This window comes from Oreochromis niloticus, linkage group LG18, assembly GCF_001858045.2.
Source record: "Oreochromis niloticus isolate F11D_XX linkage group LG18, O_niloticus_UMD_NMBU, whole genome shotgun sequence".
Classification (NCBI taxonomy): Eukaryota; Metazoa; Chordata; class Actinopteri; order Cichliformes; family Cichlidae; genus Oreochromis; species Oreochromis niloticus.
The window spans coordinates 13,512,116-13,531,958 of NC_031982.2; the positions used below are offsets into that span (position 1 = coordinate 13,512,116).

The following is a 19,843-nucleotide window of genomic DNA, read 5'->3' on the forward strand; positions in this document are numbered from 1 at the left end:
TGAAGGATAGTCACATTTAAATAAAATAATTAAAAAGGAAAGTAAACACTGGAATAGAGAAACTTTGATGTTTGGAATAACTGGTGTCTAAATTCTTGAAATGTGCACGCCAAAACCATGGACGTTTTAAAAGATAAAAATTAAAAAAAGATTTGACGACGCTACTTCCGATTTGAGGAAAATCCTTTTCAAAGTAAGAATTTGCTAATTACATTCATACGAGTACCAACAGAAAGCTTACGTTTTTTCTATTAGTTTTAACTGTATATAATTGTAAAACCACATCTTTTAAAAATGTATTTGTTTTATCTGTCAAATATAACTTGAGCCATTAATGCGAGCTTGCATGCTTTTATTTTAAAAATTAAACGCGCTGACGTATCAACGTCGCAGGACGGCAGCAGTGCACCACAAACGTCACAGTTCCGGTTCCACCTCGCAGTACTTCAGCTACCGCGACGGCGGGAAGTTATTATCATCAATTTAATTACATTTCATCAAGGATTAAACGGGCGAATTTGTTAACGGTCGACAATTTACCACCTAATGTTGATGGATCTGTAGCCGGATATACGCAAAAATTAAAGAAAACATAGCGGTGGTGGATTCAGCTAACATGGCTACCGTCGGAAACCAGCTACCAGCGCAGGCCGTTAGCAAGCCTACATCTGGAAAACATGGGAACGTACTGCCCCTGTGGGGCAACGAAAAGACTATGAACCTTAACCCAATGATTCTTACCAACGTGCTGTCCTCGCCGTATTTCAAAGTACAGCTTTATGAACTAAAGACCTACCATGAAGTTGTGGACGAAATCTATTTCAAGGTAAGAATAACAATAACATTTGTTGATGCTAACCCGCATGCTAGGTTAGGTAACCACGTCCAGTTTAGCTAGCGGGGTTGTAGCAGTCTACAACTGTCGTCAAGTAATAAGCGCTGCGGGGAGGGCAAGGTTTATATAACTCCCGATGCAGGCGAGGGACGCTGGTGTTTTCATGTTGTACTGCACAGTATGCGTATAATTTTGAATTACTGTTAAGGATATTATTAACATTCACATTATCATATCAATTAAAGTGACCTTAATTTCCTTCCGTCGTTAACGTTAGAACTACTTCACTTGAGTTTGACACCCGTTGATTGGGCATATGTTAAAGAAATATAAGGAAAGTTGAGCAGTCGGTAAATCTCTGTCGTTGTTTTGATAATGCCTTGAAGCGTAATGGAGTTGATTGGTGTGTGTGTGTGTGTATGTTTAAGCGGTTTGTGTTTGTCTGTGTTCCTGCAGGTGACTCACATTGAGCCCTGGGAAAAAGGAAGCAGAAAGACTGCAGGCCAGACTGGAATGTGCGGAGGGGTAAGTGAGAAGTACGTGCTTTTTGTACTCCCCACCTTTCCCTTTTTTTTTTTGTGCCAGGATGAAGGATGTTTCAGGGCAGCTTGATAAAATCACTTAACATGATTTGCAAACTGGTGAAATCAGTTGTGCACCATTAATTTACTATACTTCTGCTGTTGAGTTTAATAGTTTTGTGGCAATGTTGCAATTTAAAGTTTTCATTTAAACCTTTATTCTTTCGCTAGGTACGCGGAGTAGGCACGGGTGGGATTGTTTCTACTGCTTTCTGTCTTCTATACAAACTGTTTACTCTCAAGCTGACTCGCAAACAGCTCATGGGCCTGATTACACACACAGACTCTCCGTACATCAGAGCCCTTGGTTTCATGTATATAAGGTATGTGTTATAACTAAACTCTCTACAAGTTTTTTCTTGTTTCAGAGGACCGATGAGTATGACTGAGTATTGGGACCACATAAAAAAATACAGCTCATTTTGAGATTAAAGTTGACATGTAGACATTACAGCTGTGGTTTCAAGCCAAACAACTGCCCCAGCTCCTTAAATTATAATTAGAATAACAATATTCCAATAATTTTTTGATACAACTTGTAATAACAAGAGTCCTAAAAATGAGAATACATTCTAAGAATTTGATGTTATGGAGTATTCTAAAGGTTTTCTTTTGCATTATTGTGATCTACAAGTATATAATATTCAAAAATTAACTGATAATTTATGGCAACAGGGGTGGGATTAAATAAGTGTTTACTTCTTCCCACTCCCTTTCAACATGTAAATTAATCAGAATGTTCTTTGGGGGTGTTTTTGTATGTATTTTGTATAGTGTGTATATATATATTTTTTTTTTCTCTCTCTCTTATTTTCTTTTCTAAATGTACCTGTATATTGTTCACATGTTGAAATAAAAATTACCAACCAACCAACCAATTTATTGATTTATTAGCGCTTGCTCAAATATAGACAATCCTTGAATTTTTCTCATAGTTAAGCTGGACATTATTCAGATATATTTCCATGTAGTCACAATTTATTTGTGAAAATTTAATGCTTTTAGCTGTAACAGTTTTTGAGATTTTCATGTTCACAAGTATACAAAACATGCTGGAAGTGGGTTTATAAACCATTAATAAAAAAGATGAATGGCTGTGATGGTTTTAGATGGAGTGATGCAAATTTTTGTTTGTGTGTTTTGTTTTGTTTTAGACCATCATGAGCATTAGTAATTAAAATCTTAATTAAATTTTAAAATAAGTTAGTGAAGTAATATGACTAGGGAATGTTTTGTTTAAATAATTACCTCAAATGTGTAAAGCATGTTGCTCCTGTAAAAGATTAGCTCAAAACAATAAACATCTGTGCTTGTGCTCCCTTTCCTGCCTCAGATACACTCAGCCCCCAACAGATTTGTTTGAATGGTATGACGGCTTCCTGGATGATGAGGAGGTATGTCACCTCGGGTAATAATTTCATGTTTCTTTCTCCTTCTCCTTGAAATGCACAGTCGAACATCACTCATAAAAAGCTGTACTCCCCCACCCACCCCCTTGTGATGCTCCTAGCTGATTTTTCACCTTTGCCTTCATTTGGCTTAATTGTCCCCAGTTTTTGTCCTCTAAACCTGAGTAGCTAGGTTACTTTTGCTCACTGCTCTGCTGCTGATTTTTATCGGGGTAAGTACCACACGTGATGCCGAGTAAATCTTTTAGTCACTGTAATTTTAAGGCATGCCCTCTGTTTTCTGACAAGCTTTTGTAAGGACTTGTTGCACAAAACTACATTTGGGATAAATAGCAATTGGAACATTGGCACGAAATAAACACTGTGTTATTTAATACATGTAAAATATTTGCTTACGTTAATTATTTTCATATTTAGGTGAAATCTAATTTTATCCCAGGCTGTGCAACCAGGCCTCCTCTGATGTTCTTTTGCATTATATTTGAATTGAATAATTCTGAAATCCTACCCAACTGGTTAATTCCCCTGTTTTTTTCTTTAGATGCCCATTGTGCAGCAGGTGAATTGGATATTGTATCTCAGCACTGTTGGTTTGCGTGAGTGCAAAGCGGCTGTTCTCTACCATATAAAATTGATAACTATTCAAATGGTGTGCACTTACCTACCTGCTCCAATCTGTGCTTACACTGTGGGCAATTTTTATTCTCTTTGAGCGTTCATTATGCTTTTGGGAGATTGAAGAAGGAAGCTAAAGCTTCTTTCTCTTTTTTCCCTTTAGCACAATGACAGTGTGCCTTAATGTTTCACTCTTTCTTTCCTTCATATTTGGCCTGAAGAGTTAAACATTACCACTTTTTTGAAGATGCTGTTTGAAACAAGGATGTGAAGGATGGGCATTGCGCTGTATAAATGTAGTGACTTTTGCTGCATAATTAAAGCTCACTCTGTAAATACAGACACCAGGAAATAACAGACAGGTTAGGTGAGACCAGACTTTTAAGATATTCAGAGCTGTGTTTCCACTATTAATAAGTAAGGCCAGGCACATTTGATTGTTTTTTTTTTTGCTCTTTGATGAGAGATTAAGCTAGATGAACAGAGGTGAAGGTTCAGTGCTTGGTCATCACAAATTGCTTTTTGATGTGAGGCAAGATTGGAAAAAATATATATTTGTCAACATCCTAAACTTGTGTGCTAACTGAGTTTTTTTTCTTCTTTTTGTTGCTTTTTTCCCCACCGTTTGGTTTTAGGAGCTTGATGTAAAAGCAGGAGGTGGTTGTGTGATGACCATTGGAGAGATGCTGCGCTCCTTCCTGACCAAACTGGAGTGGTTTTCCACACTCTTCCCCCGTATCCCAGTGCCTGTGCAAAAAGTTATTGACCAGCAAATAAAGGCAAGGCCACGGAAGGTACCTCAGAAGGAGACGCAAGAGGACGAGGACGGATTTGCAGAGTCGGGAAGGCAAGGGGAACGCCGGCGCTCCAGGTAACAGCAGTGATTCAAACTGAGTGTTTCTGCTGAGCTGTAGACTTCTCGACAGGTTATAGCTTTCATGGAGCAATAAATAGGACAAATTTGAGTCCTGCAGTGCGTGAGCTGTTGACTTGTTTTCATGTTAACTTATTTTTCTGGCCCTTAGGTTATTTTTTTGTAACTAAAGAAAAGGTCTATCTTATTATTTCTCTCTTTAATGCCAGTTATTAAGAAAAGTATTTTAACAGTATAAATTGTCAAAGTTAACTACATATAAAAATTGTAATGTTCACAAAACAGGTTTTTGCTTTCCACAAGGACTTTGATCATGAAATGTTATATAAGCTGTAAATACACGAGACACATGTTTGTTAATTAAATGGCTAAAAGTAACAGAAAAACGCGCAAACCTCTGTTAAACAGGTAGAACAGTCTCTTACCTTTAACTTTTTATAGACAAGTCATGCATGTGCATAATCAACAATAAAGGGACATTATTAGGTCATGAAAAAACCAAGAGATGGGTATTAAAGATGTCCATGGTATAATATTTGTAGTCTGAATGCACACATCAGATATCCACATCATTCTGTCAAACTTTCTCATTTATGTGCACTGAATGAGAAATCATTAGAATTCTAATAATAATGTAAAGGCGGTGAGGAACAGTTGTTTTGTAACACTGTCTCAAATTTAATACATCAGAATAAAAATAAATAAATTGCGGATTTAGAAGAAAGAGGGATTATATAACTGAACTGCCACAGGACTGAAGGAGCTCCTTTGATATTTAGTGGAGCATTTAGATTTCATTAGTCTCTCCTTGTGTGTGTCTGACTTGCCAGAACAGTGTGTGTTGTGTGGGAGATGGAGATAAAGCTTAGACAGCATCCTCCACATCCATCCTTTGGTGACCTTAGTGTAGAAAATCCAAAGCAAATAGTAACATTTGAAGTTTTAAAAGAATCCATGTTGCAAAAAAAAAAAGAATCAGATATCCACAATAAAATTAGAATAGGTCATAGTGTTGAAATCTTAAGAATATGTATATGTGGAGGGTATTTTGCTGGGGTCCAAGCAAAATATGTCTACTGGGAAATGGGGTGGTCTCCTCTGTCACCCCATAATGATGCCACCATCTCAGATAACTTTGTTTACTCATAAACCACTACTGTCAGTGACATCAACCTTTGCTAATGCTGACATGCCCATGGAAACAGACACTGCACTATAAATAAGTGCAGTGTCTGCATATAAAACATCCTCATCTGTATATCTGTACTGCAGTTTCGAATATCTGAACTCAGCCATGACTAAAAATACCACAGTCTTTTAAAAAAAAGTTGTGTGTCAGTTAAATGTTCAAACGTAGGAGTGTGGAATTGTGCTCGTGTGGTTTTGTTTTTGAAGTAAATTGTTCTAAGATGATTCTGTCGCTCTTTCCAGGACACCCAGGCGGACACCGAGCCCCCGTAGGTCGCCCAAACGGTCAAGGAGCAGGAGCCACCATCGCGAGAGAGAGCGCCACGGGCCCAGCTTTGATCGAGAGCTGGAGAGAGAGCGTGACCGGCAGAGGAAGGAGAGGGAAGGCAGGGACCGAGACAGGGAGAGGGGGGACCGAGGGGACAGGGAAAGGCGACGCTCCCGTAGCGCGGACAGAAACAGAGAGCGCAAGAGAAGTCACAGCGGTAGCCGGGACCGTAGGAGCGAGCGCAAGGAGAAGGAAAGGGACGGCGGAGATGACAGGAGCAAGAGGAAGGACAGGGATCACCATAAAGACAGAGGCACTGAGAGGGAGAGGTCCAGGGATAAGAAGAGCAGGGGAGAGACTGATGACCGCAGGCACAAGGACGATAGGGAAAGACACAGGGATGAGAGGAAGGCCAAAAGGTCCAGCCGGAGTCGAAGCAGAGAGAGGAGACACAAAAGTGGGGCAGAGGAGAAGAGCAGGAAAAGGGAGCGCAGCCACAGCAGGGAGAGGGACAGGGAGAGAGATGGAGAACAGCGCTCTCACAAACGTAGTCGCAGCAAAGAGAGGAGCCACCATCAGCGAGAGTCCAGCAATGACCATAGTAGACATAGAAGGAGTCCGAGCATCGAGTAAATGTCGCCTCGCAGCAATATTACTTGTGTTTTTCCTCCTCTTTTTCTATATTCGGCTGTCTGCTCTGTCACTTGTGCTAAAAAGAAGGAACAGTTGCACATCGGACATTTGGATTTGTTGTCTATGGCCGATGTAATGTTGCTTTATGTTTTTCTGCTATTTCACTCCCCATTAGACCATCGTTAGTCTTCACTTGAATTCTGGAAAGTGGAAAAAAAGGCATTTTAATTTTCTATTTTCTGTTTTGTTTTGTTGTCCCAGAAAGATGGGGATTTGTACATAACTTCTAAGGCTGTCTACACGCTGCACACGGACAGAGTTGGACTTGCTGCTGGGCCGGATGCCTTCAGCACCATACTATCGCCATGTAGATTACACTTGAATGGTTGAAGTTCAGCACCTAACGTAAAGGCCGTGTGGCTCAGCTAAAGCAGAACAGTTCTGTCTGTGATCACGTGTAGACGTCCTGAGAGCGTTTTAATCCTCTCAAATGCGGTCCGCAAAGGGTAATTTTTACAAAACACACTTGAGCCCTGCTTGTGTTGTGTTTCGGTTATTGCTCTGTTGCATTTTGTTTTCTAATAAAACACTTTAAAGAAAAAAAGCAACGTGTCGTTTGTACAACTCGCACACACTCGGGTACACACAAAGAAGCTGAAAGAAAATATTTTCATTATTTTATTAGAATGTAGTCTGAAAATTATTTGCATGTTAAATACACATTTATTAATGATGATAATTTACAAAATGATAATTAAAAACACAGGAGGAACATGCAACTTCAACCAGCAGTAGACATAAACCCATCTTTTATAAAGAGTTTTTAATATAAGAATGAACTGGAGGACTGAGCCTTTTATTTTAAAGACAACTACTTCATTATCAGTGGTGAGGCTAATGCTGAATGCAGCTCATGGTACATGAGCAGAGCAACCCACATTAATTCCCACAATCTAATGTGCTTGTGTGTTAACGATTTGGCATCTAAGAGTTGACTGGATTTTAAAAAAAGGGAGAGGTGTGGAGGCCTCAGAAGTGCCTTTTCTGTTTACTATGGAAGCCCGCTGTCTGTCTGCACACATATGGGCTCAGACTCTGGCCCACTAGCGTCTCCGTAAATGGCCAGCACAGAGATGCAGTAGGTGGCGTTTGGTCTCATATCAGTGAGCATGACGCTCTCCCCGTACACCGTCAGCTGCTGGTGCTCGTGGGACCTGCTTTGCTTTATAACCAGCAGGCTGTAAAAGGACGCACCCTCCACCTTAGACCACGTGATGGAAATGACTGTTGATGTTGTGTGTGTGACATCCAACACGGGAGCTGAGATGCTTCCTGACAAAGGGGGGGAAAAAAAAGAGTTCTCAACAAAGTCCAGGAGGACCTGAAACTTCAGAGTGTGATGAAGCTGGTAGACGTGGAAGTTAATTCTTATAAAGCTCTAAAATCAAAACTAAATAGAATAAAATCCAACAAACTCACCATTCAGTGACATCTGTTCTTGGAGATCTCTTCTCCTGCGTGCGTGCGTCACCACTAAAGACAGAAGATCAGTTTAGATCTTAATTAGTTGTTTTTAAACGTGTCTTAATTGTCACCACGAGGCTACTGAACCGTACTTTTTGTGACATTTGTTGCTTCGCTTTCTCCAGCGGCGTTGCTGGCGGTGATCTCCAGATCACTGGAAGCGATGTTGGACAGAGAGCAGGACAGCCGTGCAGTGCTGCACAGCTGGACCTTTGGCATTATGCTGTTGTCATACACCGTGTAGTTGACGGCAAACACTGAGGCGTTCCACGAAACTGTGGCGAAGGAGCTGTTTCCGGTGTACACCACACCTGATGGTGGACAAGGAGCTGAGAGAGAAAAATGGGATTTAAATAAGTTCATTAATTGTTTTATCTAAAGAAAGAAAGAAAGAAATACATATACACAAACACATCAGACCATAAATGCAAAAGCCATCGCTGTGTGCTTTGGAGAGCAATGATGTCCGTATTTGACACCTGTCAGCATCCACTATAAAGTCAGCGTTTATCATTTAAATGAACTGTCCCTTTAAATAGCCCACAAAACTTCACTTCTGTGAAGCCTGAAATCCCACAGCAGATGAATAAAACCAAAATTTTATTAGCAGGCTACTTTTGCCATGTTTGTTACATTTAGTAGTGTTTAGAGAGGTTGACTTCTGTAAATGATTGTTCATTTAAAATAAAAAGTATTGTGATGGATCTCAGGGTCAGTCTAAAGCCACAGGTTTTCCTCCTCCCTGCCCGTACACCCACACAGTTCTCCATATCTGAGGATGTCCTGATTGAGGCATTTTTATCAGAATTTAAAAACGATATTCTTTCCAAAAAAGATAGAAAGCTTCCTGTCATTTATACTAATTGGACACTTTTTAAAGTACACCTTGTTAGTACTGGGTTGGACCCCTTGTTGTTGCCTTCAGAGCTGCCTTAATTCATGGCACAGATTCAACAAGGTGCTGGAAACATTCCTCAGAAATGTTTGTATCATAGTGACATGACAGCATCGCACAGTGGCTGCAGATTTATCAGCGAACCCATCCATGATGACAATCTCTCATTCCACCACATCCCAGACCTGCTCTATTGGATTGACATCTGTTTACTGTGGAGGCCATTTGAGTACAGTGAACTCACTGTTGGTGGAAGCATGCACGAGAGGATGGGTACACTGTAAAGAAATGTCCCCTGCCTCTGTGAATCTCTGTGATGTCTTTCATTAGCTACAAGAACATCTCAGTGTAACTAGTTACACCAGATTTTGTGAGGACAGATGAAGCACCTGTGTAATTGCAGTTAACCTGAAGCCTAAACTAAAGAAATTGTGTCTGAACAACAGCTCAAATCTGAGGTGTAATCTACCTGTTGTTCCATAAACAGGCATGGATGTGTCGCTCATGCCTGCAGCGTTCCTACTCTTCATCGTGGCGCTGTAATTTGAACTGCAGGGGAGAGGAAACTCAAAGTATGTCACATTTGTCCAATAGGAAGAAAGCTCGAACAGGGCCTGGCTGTCTCCCAGCAGACTTCCTGTCAAAGTCAGCATGTACTCGGTGTCGCCACAGGTAATCTGTGTCCAGCTGAAACGCATCACCTGGATCTCCTCCTGCACTGGGAACAGCTGCACCTCAGCAATAGCAGGAGGACAGGGAACTAAGAGAGAAGGAGGAGGAGTCAGTAAGAGTAATGTGAAAAGTTACTCAGGGTTTGACGAGTATGAAGCTCCTCTTTTACCTGCTTCAATCTGCACGGGATCACTGAAGGAGCTGTTGCATGTCCCGTCTGAGGCCTGGACAGAGAAATTGTAAACAGTTCCACAGTCGAGGCGGTTGATAACACAGCTGGGGTTTGTGCTGTGACAGTAAAGCATGTCTCCATTTCCAGCCTGAGCACAGCCGTAGTAGTCTTTAGCTGGTCCACTGGGAGTCCATGTCAGCATCGCGGACTGATTGCTACACTGGTACGTAACTGAGAGTCCAGTTGGCTGGCAAGGACCTGGATAAAAGGAGCAATTAAGATGTCGTAAGTCTTCGAGTGCTAATATTAGTTATATTTTTCAGTCATTTTTGGTACTAATATCATACAAGTCTGAAAACAAATACCTGTGTTCAGTGTTATATTCTGGCTGGCTTTGCTGGAGCAGTTCTCATGGCCAGCTGTCACAAAGACGGTGTACTGCTCATCACAGTGGAGCTCTGATAAGCTGCAGTTTGTGGAGCTAGTGTTGCAGGTATGGGTGTGTCCATCTGCAGCCTCAGCGACAACGTGGTAGGTTTCAGCAACCGGAGATGGAGTCCAGGACACCACCGCCCTGTGATGCTCACAGGCAGCGTTCACCCTCACGTCTGTGGGTGGACAGGGCTCTGTGGAAAAAGACAATATAGATACACAAAGGCCAGGTGATGGGGTTTTAGTTATTTAGTTTTAGTAGCTTTTAATTATCTGTATCTGCTGTATTTAGGCCATGATTTTGGCTGTATTACTAAAACACTTTGGTGGAGTCTACTTCCGGTCTTTAAGCTAAGATAAGCTGCATATCTGTTAACTTAGAACTTCCAATCTTGATGCACTTGTTGACAGAAAACAAACATGAAGACGTACCCATGCTAACTCTGGAGGGAGGACTTCTCATACTGCTGCAGGTGTCCGATGAAGCAGCTACGATGATGGTGTAATGAAGGCCACACTGTGCTTCCTGGAGGGAGCAGCTGGTGCCGGTGTTATTGCAGGTCAACAACGTGTAATCACTGGCTTCTGCTGTAGCAGTGTACACAGTGTTTCTCTTGCTAGCCTCCATGAGATCCCACACAACAAGGATGGAGGAGTTGTGACACTGGGGGACAGCAGTGATAGCAGAGAGGGAGCAGGGGGCTGAGGACGAAGCAGATGTTAATAGGTTCATACTGCGTCATGAGTAATTAATTGAAATGACAAACACAGCTCTTACTGAAGTACCTGTTTCCAAACTGATGGGGGCACTGGGTTGACTCTCACACTCGCTGTTTTTGGCCGATACGCTGAAGTTGTAAAGCACACCACAAGCCAGGTCTTTCATCTCACACGTCGTGTTGGTGGAGGTGGTGCAGTTTGCTCTGTAGTCATTTCGACCTACAGCTACACCCGACACAGTGTAGCTGTCCGCCCCGGGAGCATCAAGCCACGATATCCAGGCAGAGTTGGTCACACAGTCGACGCTGCCATTGATCCCCTGGGGCTGACAGGGAGCTAAAACACATAAAGTTGATTTGGTGATTGGTTGGAAGGATCCATGCAAGCCAGAGTAGTTTGTCATGTGTTTTTTTTCTTTGAAGCTTGAATTTAAAATCCTTCTCATATATAAGATCTTGACTAATTAGGCCCCATCTTATTTTAAACACTTTATAGTTCCATGCAGCACTTCGCTCTCAGACTGCAGGTTCTTAGAGTATTTAGAAGTAGAATGAGAGGCAGAGCCTTCAGCTTCTAGCTTGGATTTAGGAGACAGACACCCTGTCTGTTTAATATTAGGCTTAAAACTTTCCTTTCTGGTAAAGCATATAGTTAGGACTGGATCAGGTGGCCCTGAATCCTCCCTTAGTTATTAGACCTAAGCTGCTGTGGGTGTTTTTCCTTCCCACTATGGCCAAGTGCTTGCTCACAGGAGGGTTGATTGTTGGGATTTTCTCTGCATAATTGTACGGTTTTATCTTAGAATATAAAGTGCCTTTAGGTGACTATTGTCATTTGGTGCTTTAGAAATAAAACTGAATTGAAGTTGTCTAACCTGACTGGATGCTCTGGGTCTGACTGTGCACGCTGCGACAGTGTTCTCTGACAGAGGTCACCTGGACAGTGAAGGTTTTTCCACATGTTGCATTGCTGCTGAAACATACAGTGTTTGTGGTGTTGCATAACTCGCTTTCGCCATTCTCAGCAGCTAGCGAAACCAAGAAGTGGTCAGCATCTCCGATGGCGTCCCAAGAAACTGTCAGAGTGTTTGACGAACAGCTGACCTGGGCGCTCACGTTCTGAGGCGGGCAGGGGACTGAAAACATGACAACAGTTTGAATACACAGCTGAAAGCTTTAAATTGCAAACGTTTGATCGCCTGCACAAAATTCATATCTTAAAAGCGCTTTAGTCACTGGTGTTGTTTTTCTTACTTGAGTTGAATTTCAGAGGCCAGCTGGGGACGCTAGAGCAGCTGTCACCCATAGCTACAACTTGAACGGTGTAGAGGCTGCCACAGGTGAGGTTGTTGAGGTTACAGCTAAGGCCAGATGTCTGACAGCTGTCATTATTAACATGGGCACTGTGGGCCATGACTGAGTACTTTACAGCACCCTGACTGGCAGCCCAGGACACAACAGCAGTGTTGTTGGCACAATCCATCACCACTGAGACGTCAGTGGGAAGACAAGGTACTGAAGATAAAGCAGACACAACAAAAAGGGTCAGTCACTCAGTGTGGAGAGCATCATAAGCAAAAACCTCAGACAGCAAAATGATTACTACTGCTACACAACACCTCAGCTATGCTGACTTTACATATTTAAAAGCACACACTGTAGAAATAATAAAGCTTGTATCCCTCCCCTCACACCATAACTAGACGTTATAACACTTTATCCTTGTTCAGGCTTCCTATTATTGGACAGCCTCCCAGCACTGACTAGACGCTTGGAGACCAGCAGAGGAAAATGGGAGTCTAGTTCACTTCCTGTTGTAATAGTCGGAAAGGTTTGTTTGCCCAGTGACCACAAAAACATGTCGCTTTCCTCACCTTTAAATTCTAACAGAAAAGAAAATATTTTAAATAAAATGAAAACAATTAAAAAATGAACTTTAAATAATAGCAATGAAAACCTGTGTTTCCTGCTCTAGTAGCCATGTAATCCTCACCTGATTGCAGACTTGTGGCTGGACCGGAGGTGACGTTACACTGCTGGTTGGAAGCTGTGACTGACACAGAGAAGTTGTGTCCACACATCAGGCCAGGGAAGCTGCACTGATTAGTGTCTGACATGCACATTTCTGACACGCCGGTGTCAGTTTGCATGGTGGCCGTGTAGACATCTGACCCATTACTAGGTTGCCAGGTTACCACAGCAATACTAGTAAGACAGTCCTGGCTGGCAGAGACTCCCATGGGTTTGCATGGCCCTGGAATAAAGACATATAAACTCAGATTAGATCTAACTTCGCCATTATGTGTGGTTGGTCAAAACCGTGTATCTGAACAGTACGCACAGGTCAGCACAGAGACTGAAGCGCTCGAGTTTCCAGGACAGTGCCGACTGTGAGGTGTGATTTTGATGCTGTAGTTTTGTCCGCAGGTAAATCCAGTGAAGCTGGCTGTGGTCATGTTAGTGTTGAGACTGACTGACTTGTTTCCCGCCTCAGCGGAAACCGTGTACATCTTTGCCCCATTGCTGGCATCCCAGCTCAGAGGCACCACTTTCATATCACAGTTCACAGTGGCAGACAAATTCTGGGGAGCACAGGGGTCTGGAAAGAAACAATGATCTGATAATGTCTCTTTTACTCGTGCAAATTTCTAAGAAAAACTGTAGAAACTGCTGAACAGTTACAGACATGAGATGATGTATTCTGACTTCTTTTCACTTTGTTTTCATTCGTCAGTATCGTACCCATGTGGATGATTGAGCTGTTGCTCGGCAGACTGGTGCAGTTGTTGCTCTTTGCTCTCACTACAACACTGTACTCCTCCCCACAGTGCAGGTCGCTCCAGGTGCAGGAGGTGGTATTGCTTACGCAGCGGTGAGCGTGGCCGTCAAGGCCAGTGGCTACAGCAATGTATGATTCAGCTCCATCAGTTGGCTGCCAGCTGACAGAGCCTACGTCAAACCCACACTCTGCGTCGGTCACTAAACCCCTCGGTATACATGGAGCTGCGGCCCCAAATGAAACAAAAAATATTTAAAACATAAACGTTAAAATAGAGTTAAAAATATTTTGCATATGATGTAGAAAAATTCCCACCAGTTTTGAAGAAGGTGGGACTGCTGGGGACGCCATTACACGCGCCGCCCTGTCCTCGAACAGTGACATTAAAGTGCTGTCCACAAGGCAAAGAGGCTCTCAGCAGCGTTTGGGTCGTGTTGTGAGTCTTCACTAATCCGTCGCTGCCGCTCACTGTAACTAAGAAACTCTCAGCACCACTCGCCTCTTGCCAGGAGATCTTCACCTCATCGGACTCACAGAGCACCTCAGCAGAAATATTCATAGGTGGACACGGCTCTGAAAAAAGAGAGAAAACAGTTCAGATCTTTATCTTTTACAGTGCTATCATAGTTGATAAAAACTACACTAGATTTAGTTAACTAAAACAAAATAAAAGTTAGACTTTAGACAAAAAACATTACAAATATAGAGGCAATATTCTTAGTTTTAGGCTTTGTTAATTTAGTAAAAGCTGTTATGGCAGCTTGCCCAAGGAGGCTTTGATGGACGTGTTTACAGGCACTTTGGTTGACTCACAAGACTGTGAGTCAAGACTGTGAGTCAACTGCCTTTAAAACATTCTGTGTTTTTACTGTAATACATGTGCCAAATTTTTTAAATCTTGCCTCCCACATATGTCCTCCATCTAAATGTTTGAAAAGATCAACACAGATATAAATACTCAAACAAGCAAACCCACTCTGGAAAATAACTGAAACTCATTTGAAGGTTAAAATGAAATAAAAATAAAAACTAATTAGACAAAAAACTAATGAAAAAATAACAACTCTGCCAGTAAACTTCTCAGATTAAACTATAAATATTTCTCACTTTACACTTCAGTGTCTGATTTAAAGCGACTGCGTACCCCTGCATTCTGTTTTTACACGTAAGCCTCCTTTGGAAAGAGGGTTGTACAACATAAAAATACAGTTTTTATTCCCAAACTTATTTTAACGTTATTAGAATAATAAATATCTTTAACACTAAAAAGAACTTTAAGTATCAAAATCGAACCTTTAGAGTCATATTACATAAAAATGTTCTATGAGTGTTTCACTGCTGTTGATGCCTTAAGATTTACATGTTTGGAGGAAATGCTATTTCTTCTTTCCTACTTTATATATTGCTAGATTATTTAGTCTGCTATGCATGCTGTTTTATAAGATCATTACTTGTTTTATATTTAAAATATATATTCAAATGTAAAATAAAATATATAATATATTTACATTTTTAATGGGAACAGTTTCAGTGAGTTAAAATCTCCACTGTTGTGTAGCTGAAACAAGGGATTTTCTGTACTTCACAGTTTGGTCTCAGTAGTACCTGTGTGGATGAACACGGGGCTGCTGGGTTGGCTACAGCAGCCTCTGCTGTGGGCTGTAACAGTAAAGTTATACATCTCTCCACAGTCCAGACCAGAGAACTGACAGGTGGAGGTCACTGAGTCACATGTTTTCTCTTCCCCTCCTGACGCCTTGATGGCGCTCGCTGTGTAAAGTTCAACATTAGACCTCTCTTCCCAGGATAGGACAGCAGTACGGGAGCTGCAATGCAGGTTGGCAGCTACTCCCTGAGGAGGGCAAGGACCTGAGGAAGATGTTTATGTTTGTTTTATTGTGAGCAAATGAAACCAGCAGCAGCCATGCATGCACGTTACCTGTAAAAGCTCACTCACGTGTGGTAAAGTTAGACAGTGTCTGTGTGCTGAGGCTGCACTGGTCGTTGCTGGCGTTGATACTGAGACTGTAGGTTTCCCCACAGCTTAAACTTGTCATGTTACAGCTTTCCTGCTGAGTCGTGCACAGAGTTTGAAGACTTCCACCGACGACAGCCATCAGAGAAATGTTAGTTGTGCCATAAGTGCCGTTCCAGGACACCAGGACAGCATTGTCAGAGGTGCAGTTGACTTCCACTGTCATGTCTCTGGGCAGGCATGGGGCTGAGGAAACCCAGTTAGAAAATATAAATAAATCAAGGCTCCCAAATGGAAAAAAACATCAGATATATATGCTGAGTGTTTCTTTACCTGATGTAAGAGAGACCACTGAGCTGTCAGAGCTGTTGTACTGCTGTCCTAGCGCCTTGACCCAGACACTGTACACTGTACCACACATCAGCCCTGAGACCACGCAGGAGGTATTTGTGCTCATACAGGAGGTGTAGTGGCCATTTTGGTTGTCCAAGTAGGCAACATAACCCAAAGCAAGGTCACTTTGCTCCCAGGACACAGTTGAAGTAAGCTGTCTGCATGACATGCTGGCTTGAACATTAGTAGGTGGACACGGCTCTGAATGAAGAGAAAACAGTCACATTTAAACGCTCACTCTGGAAACGCAGAGACGAACCTGTGCATCACTTCTGATGGGTTGACAAACCTGTCACGAGGCGGTAGGGTGCAGAGCTCACAGTGTTGTTGCAAGCCAGGCTTTGTGTCATCACAGTGATGCTGTAGATGCGGCTGCACTGCAGCGCAGTCAGGGAGCAGTGTGTGTTGGTGGTGTTACAGGTGACTGTCAAGTTACGGTCACTCACAGCCTGAACAGAGTACGACGCAGCACCTCTTGCTGTGTTCCACATCACCCGGGCAGCACTCAAGTTGTAGTGGATGGACACATTTGTAGGAACGCAGGGCTCTGGAGGGAGAACAAGTTAAAAGGTCTGAACTGTGATATAAATGAGACAGACGGTTTGGCTGAAACGAGCACCTGTGGTGAGGTATCCTGTCATCTGAGAACTGCTGTTACAAGTCTCTCCAACAGCCTTCACAGTGACGTTGTATTCCTCTCCGCACCGCAGAGGCTTCGGCTGACAGCTGGTTTGGTTGGTGGTGCAGCTGGCGGTGTGTCCTGAAGAAGCTGTGAGCACAGTAATGTAGAGCACAGCTCCATCGCTGGGCTGCCACGATATGTTGGCAGAGCTGCCCCCACAGTCGTAAATCACTTCAATATTGCTTGGCTCACAAGGTCCTGTGGGATCAAGAATAATATCAAGTATGGTAACTCTTTACAACAAGGGACACAAAAACTTGGTTACTAAAGAACAAGTGATGAATGAGTCATGAGTGAGCTGGTAGTTAATGAGATTTTCATCAGCAGTTTCTTAGTAGCTTCCCTAATAATTTATCCAAGATAATTATTCACTAAAGACCTAAAGAATCTATCTGTTTATATAGTTATTATTGATTGTTCTGTCTTCCTCCCCACACCCCCAAAGTTGTGGCAGATGGCCGCCCCCTCGATGAGCCTGGTTCTGCCGGAGGTTTCTTCCTACTAAAAGTGAGTTTTTCCTTCCCACTGTCACTACAGTGCTAACTTATAGGGTCTTATTTGCTTGTTGTTATTTGCTCTGTATTATTGTGGGGTCTTTACATCACAGTATAAAGCATGTACCTTAAGGCTGCTGTTGTGATTTGAGGCTATATTAATAATATTGAAATTAAAATAATCCATAGGTAATGAGGAACTTCAATATTAAGAGTCCACTCAGTAAGATGCTTCACTACTTGTGGACACACAGAAAGCGTAGCTAATATTGAATTGATCAGTAATGAGTAGTTTGATGCCACGCTGTGTGGGGTTTTCATTACCTGATGTAAGAGGGACCACTATGCTGTCAGAGCTGTTGTACTGATGTCCCAGGGCTTTGACCCAGACGCTGTACACTGTGCCACACATCAGCCCTGAGACGACACAACTTGTATCCGTGTCTGTGCCAACACAGAAAGTGTCGTGTCCACGCTGGCTGTCGAAGTAGGCAACATAACCTGCAGCGAGGTCACTCTGCTGCCAGGACACAGTCGCAGTGGGTTGCCCACAAGACACATTGGCTTGAATGTTTGTGGGTGGGCAGGGTTCTGAATTAAGGGAAAACAAACACATTTAGTTATGAAAATGCACACATGTACATACGTGTACACATGTTCCTTCCTGATTTGACTACTAACCTGTCATGAGGAGGGAGGCGTCAGAGATCTGACTATCACAGGCCTGGTTTTTAGCCGTCACAGTGATGCTGTAGGTCTGACTGCATTGTAAACCAGTCAGAACACAGTCAGTGTTTATGGTGTTACAGGTTAAACTGAGGCCCTGCTTTGTCACAGCTCGGACGGAGTATGAGCTGGCACCGCTCCCTGCACTCCACTGCACCTGGGCAGTACTCACGTTATAGTGAAAGCTGACATTCATAGGAACACAGGGCTCTGGAGGGAGGAAACATTATAAAAGTTAGAATTTTTAAAAGTAAAACAACTCCCTCGGTGTTAAAAGCTACTGTACACTCGCCTGTTGTGATGGTGGTGGGGACACTGGCAGGACCAGGACATCCGGGGTCCACTGCTTCCACAACAACAGAGTATTCCTGTCCACAAACCAGGCTGTTAAGATGACAGGATGTGCCCAAGTCACTGCAGTTGGAGCTGTGTCCGTTAGCAGACGTGGCCTGGACCATGTATCCTGTGTTTGCTGCAGTATTACTCCAGGTGACCCGAGCTTTATAGGTAGTACAATTTAGCTCAGCTGACACACTGGTAGGAGGGCATGGGCCTAGAAATAGAGAGAAGCACAACTTGGAAGCAGATATAGAAAACGAGGTAAAATTAAAGTGATAGTTTGAGATTCTGGAAAATAGTTCTCATCTTTAAACCACAGGTTTATATGCTATTTAATCCATATACAATCTGCAGGGCTATAATGTAACATCATGGGTTTATAGACTGTCTCTTGCAGTAACACCTGCACTATGTGCCAGTCTATGATGTTAGTAACAAGCTAAATGGATGTGCTGTTAGCATTTAGCTTCAAATTAATCAAATAAACATGAATATCTTCTTATTGTGGTGTCATTAAGAAGAGACCAAGTATATTTCCCTAAATGTAACTGATTTTTGAAAGATGCACATAGCGCGTGTACCTGTGAGCTTCTCTATAGGAGTGCTCCACTCGCTCATACAAACATTTGTGTGTCCCATCACTGTGAAAGTGTAGAGTTGACCACAGCTCAGGTCCAGGAAGGAACAGCTGCTCTGGGTGGAGTCACAGGTGGAGTTCACACCTGAGGCAGACGTAGCCTTAACAGTGTAATTCTGTTTTGTGTCACCTTGGTTCCACTTTACTGTAATGACGGTGGAGCTGCAGTTTTGGTCAACAGTCGTGTTCTCAGGTTTACATGGAGCTAAAAGTGGTTGGGGGGGGGGGGGGGCAGGTTTATTCACCATATAACAAATGATGTTTTGGTAAATGCCTTGGATTTTAAAGAGCTGCACCCACCTGACTGAACCTTGTAGTCAGAGCCAGCAATGACTTCGCAGTGAACAGAAGAGGAGGTGACAACCACCTCGTAGACTTTTCCACACTGCAGATCACTGATGGCGCAGGAGTCGGATGTCGAGTTGCAGGAGGCTCTGTGATCATCTGTGCTGCTGATGGCCCAGGCGGTGTAGTTATCTGAGCCCGGAGTCTGAGGCCAGCTCACATTCATCATGTTGGTGTTACAGTCCAACTCTGCCACAACATCTTCTGGTAGGCAGGGAGCTACAGGGGAGCGTCAAAAACATAATGATACTATACTCTACATATAACAGACAAGCTGCCAAGGTGATTTGATAGTCTGAGCAATAAATACAATGAAATGTTAAAAACTCAATTTTTTGTATCACCAACTTAATTTGTTCTCATAAACCTCTGTAAATAAATAAAAAAAAGAATTACACTGTCAGGTTTAAAGTCCGACTCATTTATCAGTGGGATGCTTATCAACTGATCTTAGCTATTTTCAGAATTTATAATGATCAATACATGAAAATTAAAGTAAAAGAAGAGATCAGAGAAACATTCGTCAAACACGTCGCGTTTACTGTGCATATTTTGTCCACCAGAGGGCACTCCATAGTATCCATGTTGGCAATAAGTGTTTGAAATGCCACAAACACAACCAGCTGACCCGAGCAGAGCATGGATGAGTAAATAAA

General features: G+C 42.6%; 2 protein-coding genes across 2 annotated transcripts; one reads left to right on the top strand and one right to left on the bottom strand.

Moving 5' to 3' along the window:
• Positions 1-396: 396 nt before the first annotated feature.
• prpf38b (pre-mRNA processing factor 38B) lies at positions 397-7,007 on the top strand. The gene is made up of 6 exons (XM_003437959.4): positions 397-826; positions 1,292-1,360; positions 1,588-1,739; positions 2,750-2,810; positions 4,076-4,311; positions 5,746-7,007. The coding sequence occupies exons 1-6, from the start codon at positions 617-619 to the stop codon at positions 6,401-6,403; spliced, it is 1,386 nt and encodes a 461-aa protein (XP_003438007.1). The 5' UTR covers positions 397-616; the 3' UTR covers positions 6,404-7,007.
• On the bottom strand, positions 6,427-18,089 carry LOC106098134 (receptor-type tyrosine-protein phosphatase beta). Its single transcript, XM_013270556.3, has 21 exons — positions 17,822-18,089; positions 17,465-17,731; positions 16,584-16,844; positions 16,254-16,511; positions 15,905-16,165; positions 15,554-15,817; positions 15,202-15,465; positions 13,912-14,169; positions 13,560-13,820; positions 13,159-13,416; positions 12,811-13,071; positions 12,072-12,332; positions 11,693-11,953; positions 10,885-11,154; positions 10,531-10,800; positions 10,032-10,292; positions 9,664-9,924; positions 9,292-9,582; positions 8,020-8,256; positions 7,883-7,936; positions 6,427-7,735 (listed from the first exon to the last, which is right to left on the bottom strand). Exons 1-21 carry the CDS (start codon positions 18,060-18,062, stop codon positions 7,455-7,457), a joined length of 5,301 nt encoding a protein of 1,766 aa, XP_013126010.2. The 5' UTR covers positions 18,063-18,089; the 3' UTR covers positions 6,427-7,454.
• Between the last annotated feature and the right edge of the window lie 1,754 nt (positions 18,090-19,843).